General features: G+C 41.6%; 4 protein-coding genes across 6 annotated transcripts; 1 reads left to right on the forward strand and 3 right to left on the reverse strand.

The window, feature by feature from the left end:
* Positions 1-2,209: 2,209 nt before the first annotated feature.
* LOC132088365 (uncharacterized) lies at positions 2,210-7,214 on the reverse strand. Its single transcript, XM_059497102.1, has 3 exons — positions 5,508-7,214; positions 2,285-2,968; positions 2,210-2,215 (listed from the first exon to the last, which is right to left on the reverse strand). The coding sequence occupies exons 1-3, from the start codon at positions 6,030-6,032 to the stop codon at positions 2,210-2,212; spliced, it is 1,215 nt and encodes a 404-aa protein (XP_059353085.1). The 5' UTR covers positions 6,033-7,214.
* Positions 7,215-9,573: 2,359 nt separating this feature from the next.
* On the forward strand, positions 9,574-10,666 carry LOC130692031 (coiled-coil domain-containing protein 134-like). The gene is given in 6 exon segments (XM_057515090.2): positions 9,574-9,755; positions 9,841-9,962; positions 10,021-10,105; positions 10,173-10,202; positions 10,205-10,347; positions 10,440-10,666. Coding segments are annotated over 6 exon segments (699 nt in total). The 5' UTR covers positions 9,574-9,610; the 3' UTR covers positions 10,614-10,666.
* LOC130692020 (acylglycerol kinase, mitochondrial-like) lies at positions 10,609-12,552 on the reverse strand. Its single transcript, XM_057515079.2, has 8 exons — positions 12,374-12,552; positions 12,182-12,301; positions 12,061-12,121; positions 11,830-11,998; positions 11,693-11,752; positions 11,216-11,623; positions 10,996-11,151; positions 10,609-10,937 (listed from the first exon to the last, which is right to left on the reverse strand). The coding sequence occupies exons 1-8, from the start codon at positions 12,481-12,483 to the stop codon at positions 10,654-10,656; spliced, it is 1,368 nt and encodes a 455-aa protein (XP_057371062.1). The 5' UTR covers positions 12,484-12,552; the 3' UTR covers positions 10,609-10,653.
* Positions 12,553-13,124: 572 nt separating this feature from the next.
* LOC130692033 (trypsin-1-like) lies at positions 13,125-14,816 on the reverse strand. 3 transcript variants are annotated; one of them, XM_057515095.2, is made up of 7 exons: positions 14,586-14,816; positions 14,383-14,510; positions 14,196-14,296; positions 13,871-14,132; positions 13,621-13,767; positions 13,455-13,545; positions 13,125-13,340 (listed from the first exon to the last, which is right to left on the reverse strand). In XM_057515095.2, the coding sequence occupies exons 1-7, from the start codon at positions 14,632-14,634 to the stop codon at positions 13,255-13,257; spliced, it is 864 nt and encodes a 287-aa protein (XP_057371078.1). In that variant the 5' UTR covers positions 14,635-14,816; the 3' UTR covers positions 13,125-13,254. The 3 variants fall into 3 exon arrangements, with proteins under 3 accessions (XP_057371078.1, XP_057371077.1, XP_057371079.1); XM_057515094.2 differs by having other exon boundaries at positions 14,383-14,516; XM_057515096.2 differs by having other exon boundaries at positions 14,383-14,507; positions 14,586-14,815.
* Positions 14,817-15,078: the final 262 nt, after the last annotated feature.

Genomic DNA, 15,078 nt, shown 5'->3' on the forward strand with positions numbered 1-15,078 from the left:
GCACAACGAAAAGAACAAGAGTGGAGAGGGGGGGGGGGGGGTCCAAGAAGAAAAAAAAGCAAAAGCAATCAACCGAACCAAACGGTAATAGATGTAATTTAACGTATCATTGTATCACGACACACGAACGGGATTTGGAAAATCCAATTTGCTTTTACTTTTAGCGCGATTACCGAAAATTAGAAATTTGCGGGGTTCTTGTAACCACGTACGAAAAAACAATAGAAGATTCCCAGTGTGCTTTAATTTAAATGAAACTTCGCTTATCGAATTGAAGGAATGAATCGCAGACTTTTCTCTTCGTTTTCTTTTGTTTGTTGTTTTCCCTCCATCCGAGGAGATTGGACAGCCGGTGTCGGCGAATCGATGGCCGAAACCCAATAGCAAAAGAAGAAACGGACAGAACAAACGCAATGGACGAGAACAAAGGAAGAACGTTACTGTCGCGTGCAAGTAGCCGAGCTGAAAAAAAACTTTTCGCGTGCATCGAGAATGTACGCCTTGTCCTTTTTTTGGATTGCAAAAAATCGATTCCGCATTTGTATTTTTACCCTCTTCCGACATCGGATGTTGCCACTACTGTCTGTAAATCACCCACGCATAAATAAGATTACGCCATTTATCCACATTCCAGTGACACACATTCGACTCGAGCGCGATAACAAAAACCGTGTAAAACGTCGGCATTTGAAAATTGAAAGAAAACTGGTTTTTCTAAGGCGGCTTTGAAAATCAACAACAAAAAACGACGTTGACATATCGAAAACTCATTGGGATTGCTGAAATAGCGTAAGCGTGAAACGGATCGATAGAGCTTAGGCAACGGCCTTGAATTGTCGTGAAAATTTCACGTTTTTTTTTTTTTTTTTTTAACATTTCTTCTTTGCCCTTGTATTGCAGGCGGCCCGTTACCGCACTACTGGTTTTCTGTCAGATAAACGGAAAGAAACAAATAGTCTCTGTTGTTTTAGTCCTTTAGCGGTTGTGCGCAGACATTTTTATTTTAGCGGGGCAAAAGAAAAGTTTCAAATGCAAACCTCATGGCGTAGTGTCTATACAATTGCGAGTTGTTGGCAAAATGAAAACTCACGACCCACCCTCATTACGTATTCGCCAGGTGCGCCCTGAAGTTGGACAATTGGACATGTGTCGTGCTTTTCAGCCGTTTCAATAAAAAAAAAAAAAAGGGCCACGCAATTTTTATTATGCACTAGACAATCAACAGCACGCAGCTCCCGTTTGGTAAATTTAGTGGCCTGAAATCGTGTCGATGCTCAGTTGCGATTACCCTCTCAATAAATAACATTTTCTTTTTTTTTTTTCAAGAACAAAGAAGTTTAAGTTAAAAATTGCAGTTTCATTTGTATAGAAAAAGATTCGTGACTATCTTCTTTTTTTCTTTCGCCCTTTCAAAAAACCTGACCATGTCGAGCATCTCCATATTTGCATGACAGATGGATAATAAATAAAAAGATACCCTACGACTCTCGATCACGACACACACCACGACGTCCAATTGAACAAAATAACCAAAGAACCACACAAATAACAGATTGATCGAGATTGAGAGAAGGGGCCTGCCTTAAATGGGGTGCTCAATGAACTGGAATTGTTTTTCTCGTGGCCCGGCCGACCTCCTTTCGAACGGTTTTTTGTTCCTTCGCTGACGAGACGTTCGTGTTTGGCAAACTCAAAACAGTGGCAAAAAACAATATGCGCCAACCATTAAAGGGTTATTCGACCTCGAAACAAGTTCTTTTCAATCTACCGGACAAATTGACTCGCTTGTTGACAGTTGTTGGCTTTGTTATCGGCCGGCCGACTTTTTTTTTTTTGGTCCAGCAGGTGTTGTTTCACCAACTGTCGCGACATAATAGATCATTTTTAAAACAATACTGACTGCAGTCCTTTTGGCTGACGACTTTGAACGCACGAATTTATCAGTTTTTTGCCGTCCAAGTTTGCGGACGCGACCATTAATAATGTCGATATCAAGTCGCCATTGTGCGACGAACATCAAGGTTTCGTCTGCGTTCCAAATACGAATACAAGGGAGTGCACACAGTTGGCGCCCACTGGGCCGGGCAAACAAATAGCCAAACAAGGTACGGTGGCAACAATAAGAGAAACAAGTGGCCGGCTCACAATTAGAAAGTGAGGATTCCTCCCTCCGTTTTACAATATATCGACATCGGAACAGCCTGTTGATTTACAGCTGAACACAAAAAAAAAAAAAAAAAAACCCAACCAAAACAATCGATAAGAAAACAATGAAGGAACTTACCGACACCAAGTCTTTTTTGTTGGCCAGCAAGGCCGGCAGGGACGTCCTTCTGACTTTGTTGTTGGCCGGCGTGTTGCTGCCTTGAGAGGCGCCCGACTGGGCGGCCGAAGTGGCCGCTGACGCCTGCGACGACGTCAGGGCGGCGCTCGATGTCCGCCGGCGACGGGCAGCCATGACGCGCGATTCGTGGTCCACAGCCGAAGTGCGTCTGCTTCCGGCGCCACTACCATTGCCACCCGACAGCGGAGGTAATTGAGGGTTGGCAAGGCTATTACTGTTGATCAAGATGGGCACGACGTCCGGTTGAATCAGTGACGTCTCGGTGAATTTAGCTAACAAAACTCCCAGCAATCCGGCTAGGTAAGTAACGGCTGGACGGAGAATAATCGGCAATGACGGCAGAGTGACACAGCCAGCGCTGCGGAGTAGAACGACCGAGACGACGATGAAAGTAGATTGCGAACTAGACAAAGTGTCGGTCAATCTTGACGTGGCCGCCAACGTCAACGTGTAGGTCAGCAAGTAGAGAGGATGCAGTAGAAATTGGGTTGTTTCCCTGCGCGGCAGGGCCATGCCGCCTAGTCCAACAGCGGGCCCTCCATCTTCCGACTCCTGATGGTGTCCAGCTTCGTTAATATGGACAGCAGCTGCAGCTGCTGCTCCTCCTCTGGCGTCCCATCCATTCTGTTCAGGAGAAAAAGAGAAAGAAACATCGTCATGAAATGCAGTTTTACACAATCAATCTAGTTTATACTACGTCGTCGAGCACGTAAAGAAGGAAATTGCATAATAAGCCCTTCTTTTTTACGTTTTAGTAGATTTCTATGAAACCAACTGCGTCGGGTAGTAACGGAGAGAAAAGCGCCCTTAAAAAAAAAATACATAACTCTATGACCTGTGTTGGACATTTTCCCAGGAATTTATCATTGCGATTCGCAGCTGTTTTATAGCCGTTCCAAAATGACGAGTCCAAAAATTCTTTTGCTCTCTTTTTTTCTCTTGTTGATGAGATTTCTCTCACCGCCATACATCGGGGGGGGGGGGGGGGGGGGGGGGGGGGGGGGGGGGGGGGGGGGGCCCGGGGGGGGGGGGGGGGAGGAGCAAAAGAAAAGAAATAATTGAAAAAGAAAACAAAAAAAGGTATGAAAAATGAATCAATCTTGTAGTGTTTTTTTCCCCCCCAATGCGTTATTCCGGTTACGATGGGACACACCGCATGTCCGATTAGGAATGTGCTCTGAGTTGCTAACGGTCAGAAGTGATGCAACAAATGGCTATGTGTCGGCCTTGTCACGCTCGTTTGTTCGACCTATACGTGTCGTCACACTTGTCTACAGTACGAGAAAACATTCCCACACTACATGCAGATTCGCAATCTGTGGCTTTTAAAACACGGCGCCATTTACTCTTACACCACTTCGCTTTGTTTCAACTACCAAGTTCGCGTCTGCAAATGCGACCAAGATTCTTGACAACGCTTTTCAAAATCGTGAATGGCATCCTTAATTCGACCCTCGTTTGAATTTTCTTTTTCTGCGTATTCACAAACAAATGAGGTAGCAATACCACTCGACATTCGCTTTATCTGCTTATTATGCGGACAAACGGCTTATCCTTTTCTGTTTATGTTCTCGTTTTTCCAGTCGTTATTTTAACGATTGGAAAGCGTTTTTCAATGCCGTTAGGAGGCAGGCGGATGCAAAAGAATAGGCAAAAATTTGACTCGAGCGTGTGATTCATTTGAATTTGGCGTCATAAATCAGCCAAGTAAAAAAAAAAAGAAGCGAAGGATAGCAGTTATAATTGAAGAATCGTTGCAAAGTACGAGAAGCTTAGTACCGGTCATAAAATATTCGGCCGGACATGACACGGATACGACACTTTGGGACAAACAAAAAACGGCGAGGACTGAAAAAGAGTGTCCTGTTTACTTGTGCGCGTATCGATGTCAGATTGGGATCTTCATTGTGCCAGTGAAATCAATCAGTCGAGTGGATGTGAAAACATGAAAACCTTGTCCTCCGTTTACGGTCGGGACTCACCGCAGACAAAAATAGACAGCCGGTCCGCTCGTTGTCTTGACAGACGGACTAAACAACAACTTGCTAAAAATAGGTGGATAGTCATATCTGTCTTCACTCGCCCATTATAAGATAATAAAAGCCTTCGAAAACGGAAGAAAAAAAAAACGCATAAAGATTTTTATGAAAATTGCAACTACTTTATTTCTTTCCTAACTCTTTTTCCCGAGATTCCCGAAATCGCTAAGCTTGGGCTTTGTTCAAGCGTATGGTCGATCAGCATTAAAAAAATAAGAAGGGGGGGGGGGGGGAGTGAAAACCTTTCAAAAAGCTTGAAAAAAGATTCGGACAATAGGCCAAAAGAGTAAAGTTATTATGCTTTTGTTATTGCTCCACATAGCAACTCCTTCCGGATTGGGCAACTAGTGACCAATAAAAAAAAAAAAAACGAAAACCTGTTCGAATAACATACGATTTCTAGACGTGTCAGCTGGTTGAAACCTTGTCCATTCCACATTCTCTTATTTGACAATTGGACGTATTTCACGCGAGACAAAGCGTGATGGAACGATGTCAAACGCCATTCCATCAGCTGCAGGTGACTAAACCAGAATCACCGTCACCAATTCGACATGACCTAAGGGATTTTTGAATATTTTCTTAACTTCAAGAGGGGAAAAAAACATAATCAATTTTTGCATGCGAAATTCTCTCCGCATGGAGGAAACAAGATACGATAACACCTTTCCCTCATCTTTATTGAAGTCGACTCTGTTGTTGACAAAACGTGGCAGCTGCCACGCAAATTTCCGAGTTTTTCGCTTTGCATCGCGCGGGTTTTGATGTTTAACTTTCCCTTTTTGTCTGTGTTTCGCGGTCGAAAAATCAACGACTCGACAACATGTTGGATGGGGATGTCAAAAGGTACACGACTGGTTAGAGGGAGTTTACGTGTGAGTTTTGTATTGATCGCAAACACGTCCAACCACCAGCTGGCCGCCACCACCACACAGAGCCCACCTTTTAAAGCTAACCCGCTGGATAGTGATTATTCCAATGCACTATGCATGCTAGACTCTTATTAAGTATTCCACTAGGTGTCACGCTCAAATTATTCACGGGGAAGCACCTGACGCATTTGTAACGAAAAAAAAAAGGTGGTACAACAGAGAAAGAAACAAGTTTTTTTTTTCAATGACTACCTGAACTTCTAGAGCCGTCGACAAGAAGAAGCCGACCGTTTCGCCGACGACGCTGCCGCAAAACGTCAGGTAAATGCCCGTCGGCGTCCAAGAGTGGCGGAATCCGAGGGCCAGGAGCAAATAGCCGGACATGAGGGCGAAGAAAGGGACGGTCAGGGAGCAGAGCTGCGAATAAATCCAAACGACGTCCATGAGGACCCACAATATCGTGAGAAGAGATCCAACAATAACCGACCCGACCGCTAGGATCCAAGGTGTCCACCTCGGGGGGCAATGTCGTTCCACGGTCGCTGAAATCCAATGAAAAATATCCCGACCCGTAGAACAAGCTTCACGGAAGCCAAAGATCCGCCCGCTTCCGCTTTCTAAAACGCGAACAGCGACGGAAACGTAAGGACTCCCGCTCGCACCGATTTGACTGTTAATGTCTTTATTATTATGATTTTGCTGTTGGTATTCGCTTGAGCGGCTTCCACGACGAGAACTTCCCCTCCGCCCGGTGCCGCTTGCTGTCAAACTGCCCATCTCGTTGCCGTATGCAATATGCGCACAGTAGTCAAAGCCTACCCTTTCTGATGTTTGTAATTGAATGGATCTATAGAAGAAAAGATGCTCGAATGCGGCGCCGACCAGACGTGATCTGCACACTGACGCCCAACAATAACAAGGACAAAGTAATACGACGATTGGGAAATGTAGGGGATAGAGAAAGAGAGTTGTTTGGCGCAACACAGCCGAGCCAAGTCAATGTCACAAACAGCAAGATTGAATAATACGACCGAGGTCGGGTTCACCCGCCGCGTGCATTCGACACGTTTTTTTCCCCAACTTTTCCTTTTTTTTTTTTTAACTTCGTTATTCTCTTCTTCGTCTTCTTCTCTTTTTGCTGCCCATCAGGAAATGAACTTCCACAATAATAGACAGTAGCGCCAAATGCAGTACGGGCCAGTTATCTTATTCACAATGGGCCAAATGACAAGAGCTGGCCACGACAATGGTTGGCTAATCGAAAGGAATTGTGCCCACGACGATAGACGGCCTGACGACAAACCAGCTGCACATGATTTGTTCACAATCACTGTTAACATCTGCATCGGAATTTAAATAGCACTCACTCAAATGTATCCACCCACAGATTTTTGTCCACAATATGTTGGCAATACGAGTTGCGGTGTGATTGAAACTGTTGCGCCAATAAAACTCGTCGGCAACTTTGTCAACATTCTTTGGGGGCGAACAACAATACTGGGTGGGTGGGTCTTCTTCCCGTTTTAACGAACGCAAAATAAAGGAAATATTGTTGGCCCGGCAGTGTGAATAGTTCTGCGACGGCCAGAACACTGAAGCCCATCGGCTGTGTTGGCAAGGATTTTGAAGCAAAGCCAAACAGGTGACGTATATATCATACGAGGGAAGGGGACAAAAGGAGTGAAAGGCGGTCCGAAGGTGTGTGATGGAATGGGCCAATAATACCGTCGCTTTTTTGCGCGTCCACTTTTTCAAAGTCTAATTTAGTGCCCCGCGTTCACCGTCAACTCGTCCGACACGCAAAACATCACGAGAACTTTTGACGCATAAACACTAACGTTCCGGACGTTCAGCGTAATTCGCCATGTCGATGGCTAAAAACATAAGACTTAAAACATTGTTTGTACAATATCTTGAATTTAAAAAAAAAATGAAGATAAGCGGGAAAAAAGTTATTAGAACACACTTCAGTTTACTCTGACGGAGGTTTCAGGTGACACTGAACCCGGTCCGGTTCCGACTACCCAGCTATATAGACGAAGAGGAGGAGGAGATACGGGTGGGAGGTGTTGGGAGGTATAACGAGTACTGAGAGAGAGTTTGTAACGGAGGCAATCTGGAACGCACTGCTGTTGCAGCGAGTCTAACGCAGGCGCAGTCTTGTTTCTACCCCATCGACGTGATGACGTGCATACACGCACGGGCCCTCACTTCTCCTCCTCTTCCATCTGCGCCTTCCCTTCTTATTTATTCGCGTCCAGGGCGTCTAGCCTACCGTGAGCGACGGCTGTGTCTGAACGAAAGACGACTGACTCTCGACACTAATCGATCTTTTTCTTTTAATCTCTCTTAATAATACGAATTGTAACGGCGGCAACGTTATTGAAAACGTGGAGTCTCACGTCCTCACGAACAAATTAAGAACAGATTTTCGTTTTAAAATATTAAAACGGAAAAAAAGGGCAAAAAAAATCAATAGAACAAACTTTTAAGACCGTGTTTCTAGTGTTGTCTGTATCAACAACACCACAACAACAACAAAAAACAAGCGAATTTAATCCGCCTGCCGAAAAAGGGATCCATGGAATTTCGCCCAAAAAATATACTAGTAAATTTAATGCATAAAAATCATCTTAGGAAATACAAAAGGAAAAAAACTGTCCGGCAATTGTCATTTGCATGGTGGCTGTGGTAGTGCTGCTGTTATCAGTGGCAGGGTCGGTCGGGCAATCACGCTGTCGTGACAAACGCGAGGTAGCAAAACGCGCACGAAAAGACGGTGAATGCGCATTGACGTACTTCGCAGAATCAATGCTTCATCGGATAGTTGGTTCACACAGTTCGTGGACGAATAAACATGGATTATTTAAAACAGGGAGCAAAACAGCCTTGCTCCGTATTTTTTTCCACGTGAAAAATAAAGTCAAAGAACGTATACACCCAACCCCTAATACGCAATGTCAGGGAGAGAGGAAAAACAAACATTTTGGTCAGCAACTAGAGAGCTGGGCAAAGAATATTAAAAACCAAGTTTGACCGCTTTTTTTTGCCATCACTCGAGGGGAGTCTTTAGCGCATTTGAAGTTTGTGACCTTCAAGGCAATAGCCATCAAGCGATATGCCCACAATTGGTATGCCAGCTCATTCATGAACTCTCACATAAAAAATCGTAATTGAATCAACGTACACCCTTGAATATTTTTGACCATCCATCAAAAAGGTCGACGTTTATCATTACGGATCGTCTGTGCAATGTCACATCTCGTTGAGTAACACAAAAACGCTTTTATAAATGCTTCACCTGACTCACAGTCCTAACCTAATATTGTTGATCGCAGCTTCATAAAGAAAGGTAGACTACCAGACCACGCAAGCTGCCAAGAACTTGGCCACGAAACGAGGCGTCCTTCGTCATGGGACGTGGCGGCCGTAAAAGACTTTCCCTGGACGTTTTGACAAGACCGACCTTTGCGTGCTGTACAAACATACAGTCGTGACTAACGTACACAAACCCAAAACATTATATACACAAAACATATACTTAACATTAATCGTGCATTACATATAACGTACTTTCGTAAAGCGGCGTTGTGATTCTACGTCGTCTACAGTTCAACAATGGCGGCACAGTCTAATAAGTGTTCTTTTGTTAATTACGACAAAATACTTGCTTTGTCTCTCTAGATTCTGTGATCTCATTTTTTTGTTTTCTTTTTTTTTTGGGGGGGGGGGAGTAAGTCATCAATAGAAAAAAAAAGCAAATGTGAAAACTCGAAAAAAATTTCTAATGTGAATTCGCCAAAAAATGTTGGACTGCCGAACGTTGTTGAACGACACCCAAAATGGCGCTTTCACTTTGTTAATTTTCTTGTTGCAGTGTCGTTGCCCCCCATGACATGTAAGCTACTGTGGCAACAGGTAAAAATTATCTTTCTATGTCAAAGCAAGAATTGAACCAGGTTTTGTTTGTACTTTTTGTGTCTGAATCAGCAATAGTCACGAGTTGGGTTTCACGAAGAAAGTCTAACATATACAACACAAACACCCACGGTATAATTTGGTATGATGGATGCAATAAATTACGAGCCTCTCAATTAACTCAAAAGATGCAGTTGGGTAATCAAATGTTAATGAGGACTTACCGGGAAACGTGTCCAGAGATGTTGATTAAGCTGCAAACCGATCCAAGAGTTTTACTTCGCACGACCACTTCGTTTCACACTGGTGAAACTACTCAACACGTGTTTCGCAGCTTCATTCCAAAACGCCATCTGAAGACTAATGATGAAACCAGCGTGCAGACGACGAACCAAAAAAAAAAAAAAAACAGAGTATCGGAAAAAAAATATTATAACATGGCGGGCCATTCGAAAAAATTGTGGTTCATTTTATTATTTTGTGCATCAATCGTAAGAACTGATGAAACATTAACTTCGCAAAAATCAATAGAAAATGTATCAGGAAAGCAGGAGGACATCAATACCAACGCAGTTGCTTTATGTAAGTCCCGAATGTGCTCTCCTGTCAAAGCCTACCTAAATTTCAACTTTTGTTGCTTATTAATGTCCATTTTCAAAACTGCTAGTTGAAAGATTATTTCAGCTCAAAAGAAGCGATCAGAAAGATGCTGTACAGCGAATTCTGGCCATCAAATCAGTTGAAAAGCAGAACAAGCTTTTAAAGCTTGTCATTACCAAGATTATGGAGGTTGGCAGCATGATTTCACAAAAATAAATAGTGCTTTACATTTTTATCATGTTCTTAGGTTCTTATGCAAAGTAGAGTCAACCTTGAAAGTTCTGGTTACCTTCCAGGATCTGGATTTCCTCTCGTAGAATCTCTTCGGGATGGTATACTGTTACTTTTTGTGTTTCTTCTCCAGATTGTAACAGATAATGTGTGTTTCAATGCTTACAGCTTTATCAAGCATGATTGAAAACACTGCATTTATGGGGATCTTGTGCTCTATTTACCTGATGCCACAAAAGCATTCCTTAAAGATAATGAGTGGAATACTATTTTCAAATGGAGTTTAAGTCTATGCCAAGAAACTGCCTTTCTCAGCAATAATACAAAGAAAATGTTGCACTTGGTAACTAATCTCAATTTTAAGATGACAAGCCACATTTTCTGAACAATTGAGCCATTATTACTTATCACTGCCTACATAATTAAATATTCCAGGTTGCTCAAGAGTTAAACCTCATTGAAAGAGAACCTGGTTACTTAAATCCATACGCGGAAACCAACAGAAGAAAGCCAGTTGATTTACCCGAGATTCCACAAAAAAAAAACGTGAAAAAAAAAATATCGAAAGGTCCTTCGCTGTCTGGGGCAAGATTAAAAAGTGAACTGTGAAACCTAAAAATGTTGTATTTTTTTAAAATAAAATACAGAATTATCTGCTGGTGGATGCGCTAAAGACTTTAATAGCGTCTGGTAAAATGGTAACTCTGATGGGTTTCACCTCATAGTTGTCATTGTCTATCGAATACCATCTTTCAACATCTGTTGCTTTTTCCTCTTCTCCTTTATCGCTTTCTGCAGCAGATCTCTCTTCTGTATTAGGAATCATTTCAAATTGGCGAACAGGAATTTTTTCGCTATGTATGTGACTGACTCCTGTTCTCGCTCTAAGCCAACCTTCTTTCATGAAATCGAATTTGCTGATATTTTTAGGACCTATAGAAAGACATTTTTATGACACTAAACGGTCTTTAGGAAAAAAGTTCTGTGTTACCAAGATTGACTTCTAAATGTTTTGGCTTATTTGGGGGCGTGAAAGCCAAATTATTCTCCGTTAAACTTTGGAATTCAACGGCTGAGAAATCCTTTTGGTGCCATACCCCACATTCCGGGTTAATAATATTGGAATAATCTTTAGTCTGTTTGGTTTCTACAAAGAAAAAAAAAACATTAATATGGGCCTTCTTCAATAGGTTTGGGAGACTGAATATTACCTTTAACGGGTTTAGCTCGCGGTATGAAAGCATGCCACCAACGAGTATTCTGTGCTGTTGAGCCGTACTTCGGTTCAGTGGCGTCTTGCAATGCGTTTGTCATACAGTTTCTGCATCCATCACAGGGCACAGTGTACTGAAACCGTGATTCACATTCCCAGGTGAGATTTCTGAATGCTCCAAACAAATAGGCAGCATATGGTTTAAGTGGCCCCCATAGCCAATATTTTCCGATTCTTTCGTCTACGTCTCGAAATGCTCCCCACTTGAGCTCACCAAGAGCGTAAACTGGTTTCCCTGGGGTCTTTTCCCCATCGTCCAATACCTCAACCTTCATGACATCGACATGTTTCTTATAATCTCTTACGATTGCCATCGTAGCTTCAGCCATTAGTTTGATTCTATCATCTGGAAAAAAATACAGTTTATTTGAGACAGCAGTTTCTAATTGAATTACAATTTGATAGGCAATAATACCTTTATATTCTTTGAAAATGGATTTTGCAATGTTATTTAGTTTGCCTACAGGAATTATACCTAGAAAGCAACAAAGAAAATTTTGAAGTTTTCCTAAAACTATATTTGAGGAAAACGTCCATGTAATAGAATTATACCTATTGGAAACCTTTGAACAGCAAATCCACTGTCATTCCTCCTTAACAATCCAGTTACTGCCTCAGTCAATGCCCCATCCCCGCCAGCAACTACAACTGCATCACAATTGTCCATCACATCCATTAAGCCCCTAGCTTCTCCAACAGATTCTGTTTTTACCACACTGACCTAAAAGGCGAAAGGTATACCCTATTACCGATAAAGGGATATTAATATTAAAAGACACAAACCTTCATTCCTGATAGGTAGAGCAATGGGGCACAGTACTCCTCAAACTCTGCCTTTCCTTTACTGTATTTTCAAATGGTGCTTCTATAATGAAACAGTTCAAAATTTACATTTACAGCATACCCATCATTTGATGCAGGATTCAAAACTACAGTGATCTGGCGAACAGGTGCTCCGATCGGAAGTGGAGCATCTCCAAAAGTTTTCGCTTCCTCACAATATAGTTTTAACATCTCATTAGTTCTGCAACGGAATGGTTAGCTCATCTGTACGATCCGTTATCTACAAAGTATATATCTTTCCTGTGACAAATACCTGTATTTTTTTACGCCATAGTTTACTCCATACGAAACAACGATCAGACCAAAAGTAGTTTTCTTCCAATTATTCCGTAGAGTTTTAAAGATACGAATAATTCTTGCCATGATGAGAATTCACCGACTTTACGAGATCGTGTGTTTTGAAAATAGACGAATTGCAGACGATCTTCTAAATCGACATCTAGCGGTGATGACATTAATTTTAAAATTTCCGTTCAGCCTTTGTAATGTTTGCAGTTTGCGATGGCAATTTTATTTTAGCAATCTAATTGCCTGAATGAAATAATAAAACCTTGAATAATAGATTCATCAGCTAGGAAAAATATTAAAAACCGTCAATAAACCATGTAGCATGTCGTATTATTAGCTTTTTCTCCTGAAATCTAATCTTAATGCTCGTCAAGTAGCCTACCAATTGCTTCTCCAACGGATATGCTTCAATTTTTCGCCAATCGGATCAATTCATCCATGCTTTGCTTAACATGAAAGCGCTACAATACTAAAAAAACAATATTATACGTATGACATCTTTGCGGAAACTCTACACATTTACAGACGATCCTCGATCTAGTAGTACCGTTCATTACCAGGATTGAATTCGCTAACTATTAGATACAGAACAGGTAGTTTGTTGGTTGTTCCTTATATGCTAATTTCCCAAAATGCGTGCGATGATCCAATCATTCAATTTACACATCAGACGAGTGTTTTAATTTGCCAGCAAAGGAGTTAAAACAATAATAGCGTACTTTAAAAACCAAAATCACAATGTATTTCCGTCCATCATACTCAGAGTAGCTTGTGATGACAGATGTCAAACGAACTGATAAAATATATTAGTATCTTTGCCATTTTGTTATTGCAGAGCATCAACAGTTATGCAGATAAGGAGTTTGTGACGTTAGCTGATGATAGTTTGATTGAAATCCAATCGATAAACGCTGAAACCTCGGTATAGACGCCTTATTTGAGACAGATAAAACGGAAAAACAATTACTTGGTTTCATTAAAACCCTTCCAACTTATTTACGCCAATACAGCTGGATAACTTATAACATCGTCCTATTATTAATTACCGGGATAATCTGGTTGGCCACAGCCTTGACCCCAAGACACAATGCCGACTAGATTTTGGTCTTGTAACATAAGTTGACCACCGGAATCTCCCTACATGTGTGAGAACGAACGAACGTTTTCTGAAGTTTGATAAGAATCGCAGTCAAATTACATAAGTTAATATACCTGACACGAATCGTAACCCCCAGATGTATAACCAGCGCACAGCATCGAATCATCGATGAGTTCTGCTCCGTATATTAAGCGACAGTCTTCGTCTGACACAGCAGGGATAGTAGCTTTTAAAAGAACATTTGATAAACTACCTCCTTCCTGTGGGGAAAAAAAGAGGATAAAGTCTGCTGTTATTTTAATATCAAGGTAAATCTATAATATAAAGCTGACCAAATTGATTATTCGAAATTTAAAAGCGGACCTTTGTGCTTCCCCAACCTGCAACCGTGACCGCCGTCCCTGGATGGGTAAAGTAGCCTTTTGCGGGCAGCTTAACTTGTTTCAAATAAGAATTGAAAGTAAAATTGCCATTTAATCGAATGATTCCAATATCATTTTTCAGCTGAACTGGGTCATATTGCTCGTGCAACACGAAATCAGCCGCTCTCAATTCTTGCTCGTAACCACTATTGAGATCTAACCTGTATTCTCCAGCAACAACCCAAACTCCAATAGGATGAAGCCTAAAGATAATAAGTAATCAAAACTTTCTTTTACACTTTAGCGTTTAAGGATATTTTCCATACTCTTCTATGCAATGTGCAGCAGTAATAATATTTCTTTCATTTGCAATTGAACCTGCGCAAAAATGAGCGCGTCCGAAGAAACCATTTCTTTGCAAGGAAACCTAAATTTAAAAAAAAACATGAATTACAGAAACACAACGGTAATGAAAAAAAAAAAAAGAAGAATTTTGGGTTGAAATTAACGAACCATCCAGGGGAACTCTCCCTCTTTAGCATTCGTGCCACCAATAATGCGTCCTTGTCGTTTAGTTCGTGGTAGTCTTGTTAGTTTACTGTCAAGGAAAACACTCAAGGGAAGTCGTGCGAGACTAGCTGCTATGACTAGAAACGTATGTCCCATTAAAAAAATTCTAGGTCATAAATTCTCTTGACAATCTACACAGAATTTACCTGCACTAGTTGTCACCAATACCGTTAGAAACAGCAAGAATACCTTCATCGCGTGTTGGAATGTGGTAGTCCTACTGTACCTCTAGGGCAGTAGGTAATAATGCGGCTATAACTGCATGCAAGATGACCTGTAACGAAGTGCAGCATGTTTTCCTATTTCAAGGTTTTTAAAGCCCGGTTGCGGACTCTGTAAGTCACACTTCCCAGCCCACCGTACGTGAGTTGCTATGCTCCTTATCTAGATCTTCAAACAAAAAATGCATGAGATATTTAGCGATATACTATCAAAGTGACACCTCCAAAGACCGGAAAGGTGTTTGTTACAAAACAGTACTGAATATTTTATTTGATAACATGGAAAGCGGATATGAACCTACGTGCTCTTCTAATTAATGATTCCAAGATACATTTGGATCAACCTTCCTATGCAAAAGGAATATTAAACGGAGTTAGACATCACACGAGCCCCTCGTTCTTGATAAACGTGCAAATA

Source organism: Daphnia carinata, chromosome 1, assembly GCF_022539665.2.
Source record: "Daphnia carinata strain CSIRO-1 chromosome 1, CSIRO_AGI_Dcar_HiC_V3, whole genome shotgun sequence".
In the NCBI taxonomy this organism is placed as follows: Eukaryota; Metazoa; Arthropoda; class Branchiopoda; order Diplostraca; family Daphniidae; genus Daphnia; species Daphnia carinata.

Coding starts and splice junctions, on each gene's coding strand:
- LOC132088365 (XM_059497102.1), bottom strand. CDS start 6,032: ATGGGCAGTTTGACAGCAAGCGGCACCGGGCGGAGGGGAAGTTCTCGT. Junction 2,969..5,507: donor CGACGGCTCTAGAAGTTCAG/GTAGTCATTGAA, acceptor TCTCCTGAACAG/AATGGATGGGACGCCAGAGG.
- LOC130692020 (XM_057515079.2), bottom strand. CDS start 12,483: ATGGCAAGAATTATTCGTATCTTTAAAACTCTACGGAATAATTGGAAG. Junction 11,753..11,829: donor TGTTCAAAGGTTTCCAATAG/GTATAATTCTAT, acceptor GTTGCTTTCTAG/GTATAATTCCTGTAGGCAAA. Junction 11,152..11,215: donor GCGAGCTAAACCCGTTAAAG/GTAATATTCAGT, acceptor TTTTCTTTGTAG/AAACCAAACAGACTAAAGAT.
- LOC130692033 (XM_057515094.2), bottom strand. CDS start 14,634: ATGAAGGTATTCTTGCTGTTTCTAACGGTATTGGTGACAACTAGTGCA. Junction 14,133..14,195: donor GCTGCACATTGCATAGAAGA/GTATGGAAAATA, acceptor TATTATCTTTAG/GCTTCATCCTATTGGAGTTT. Junction 13,546..13,620: donor GGGGTTACGATTCGTGTCAG/GTATATTAACTT, acceptor TCACACATGTAG/GGAGATTCCGGTGGTCAACT.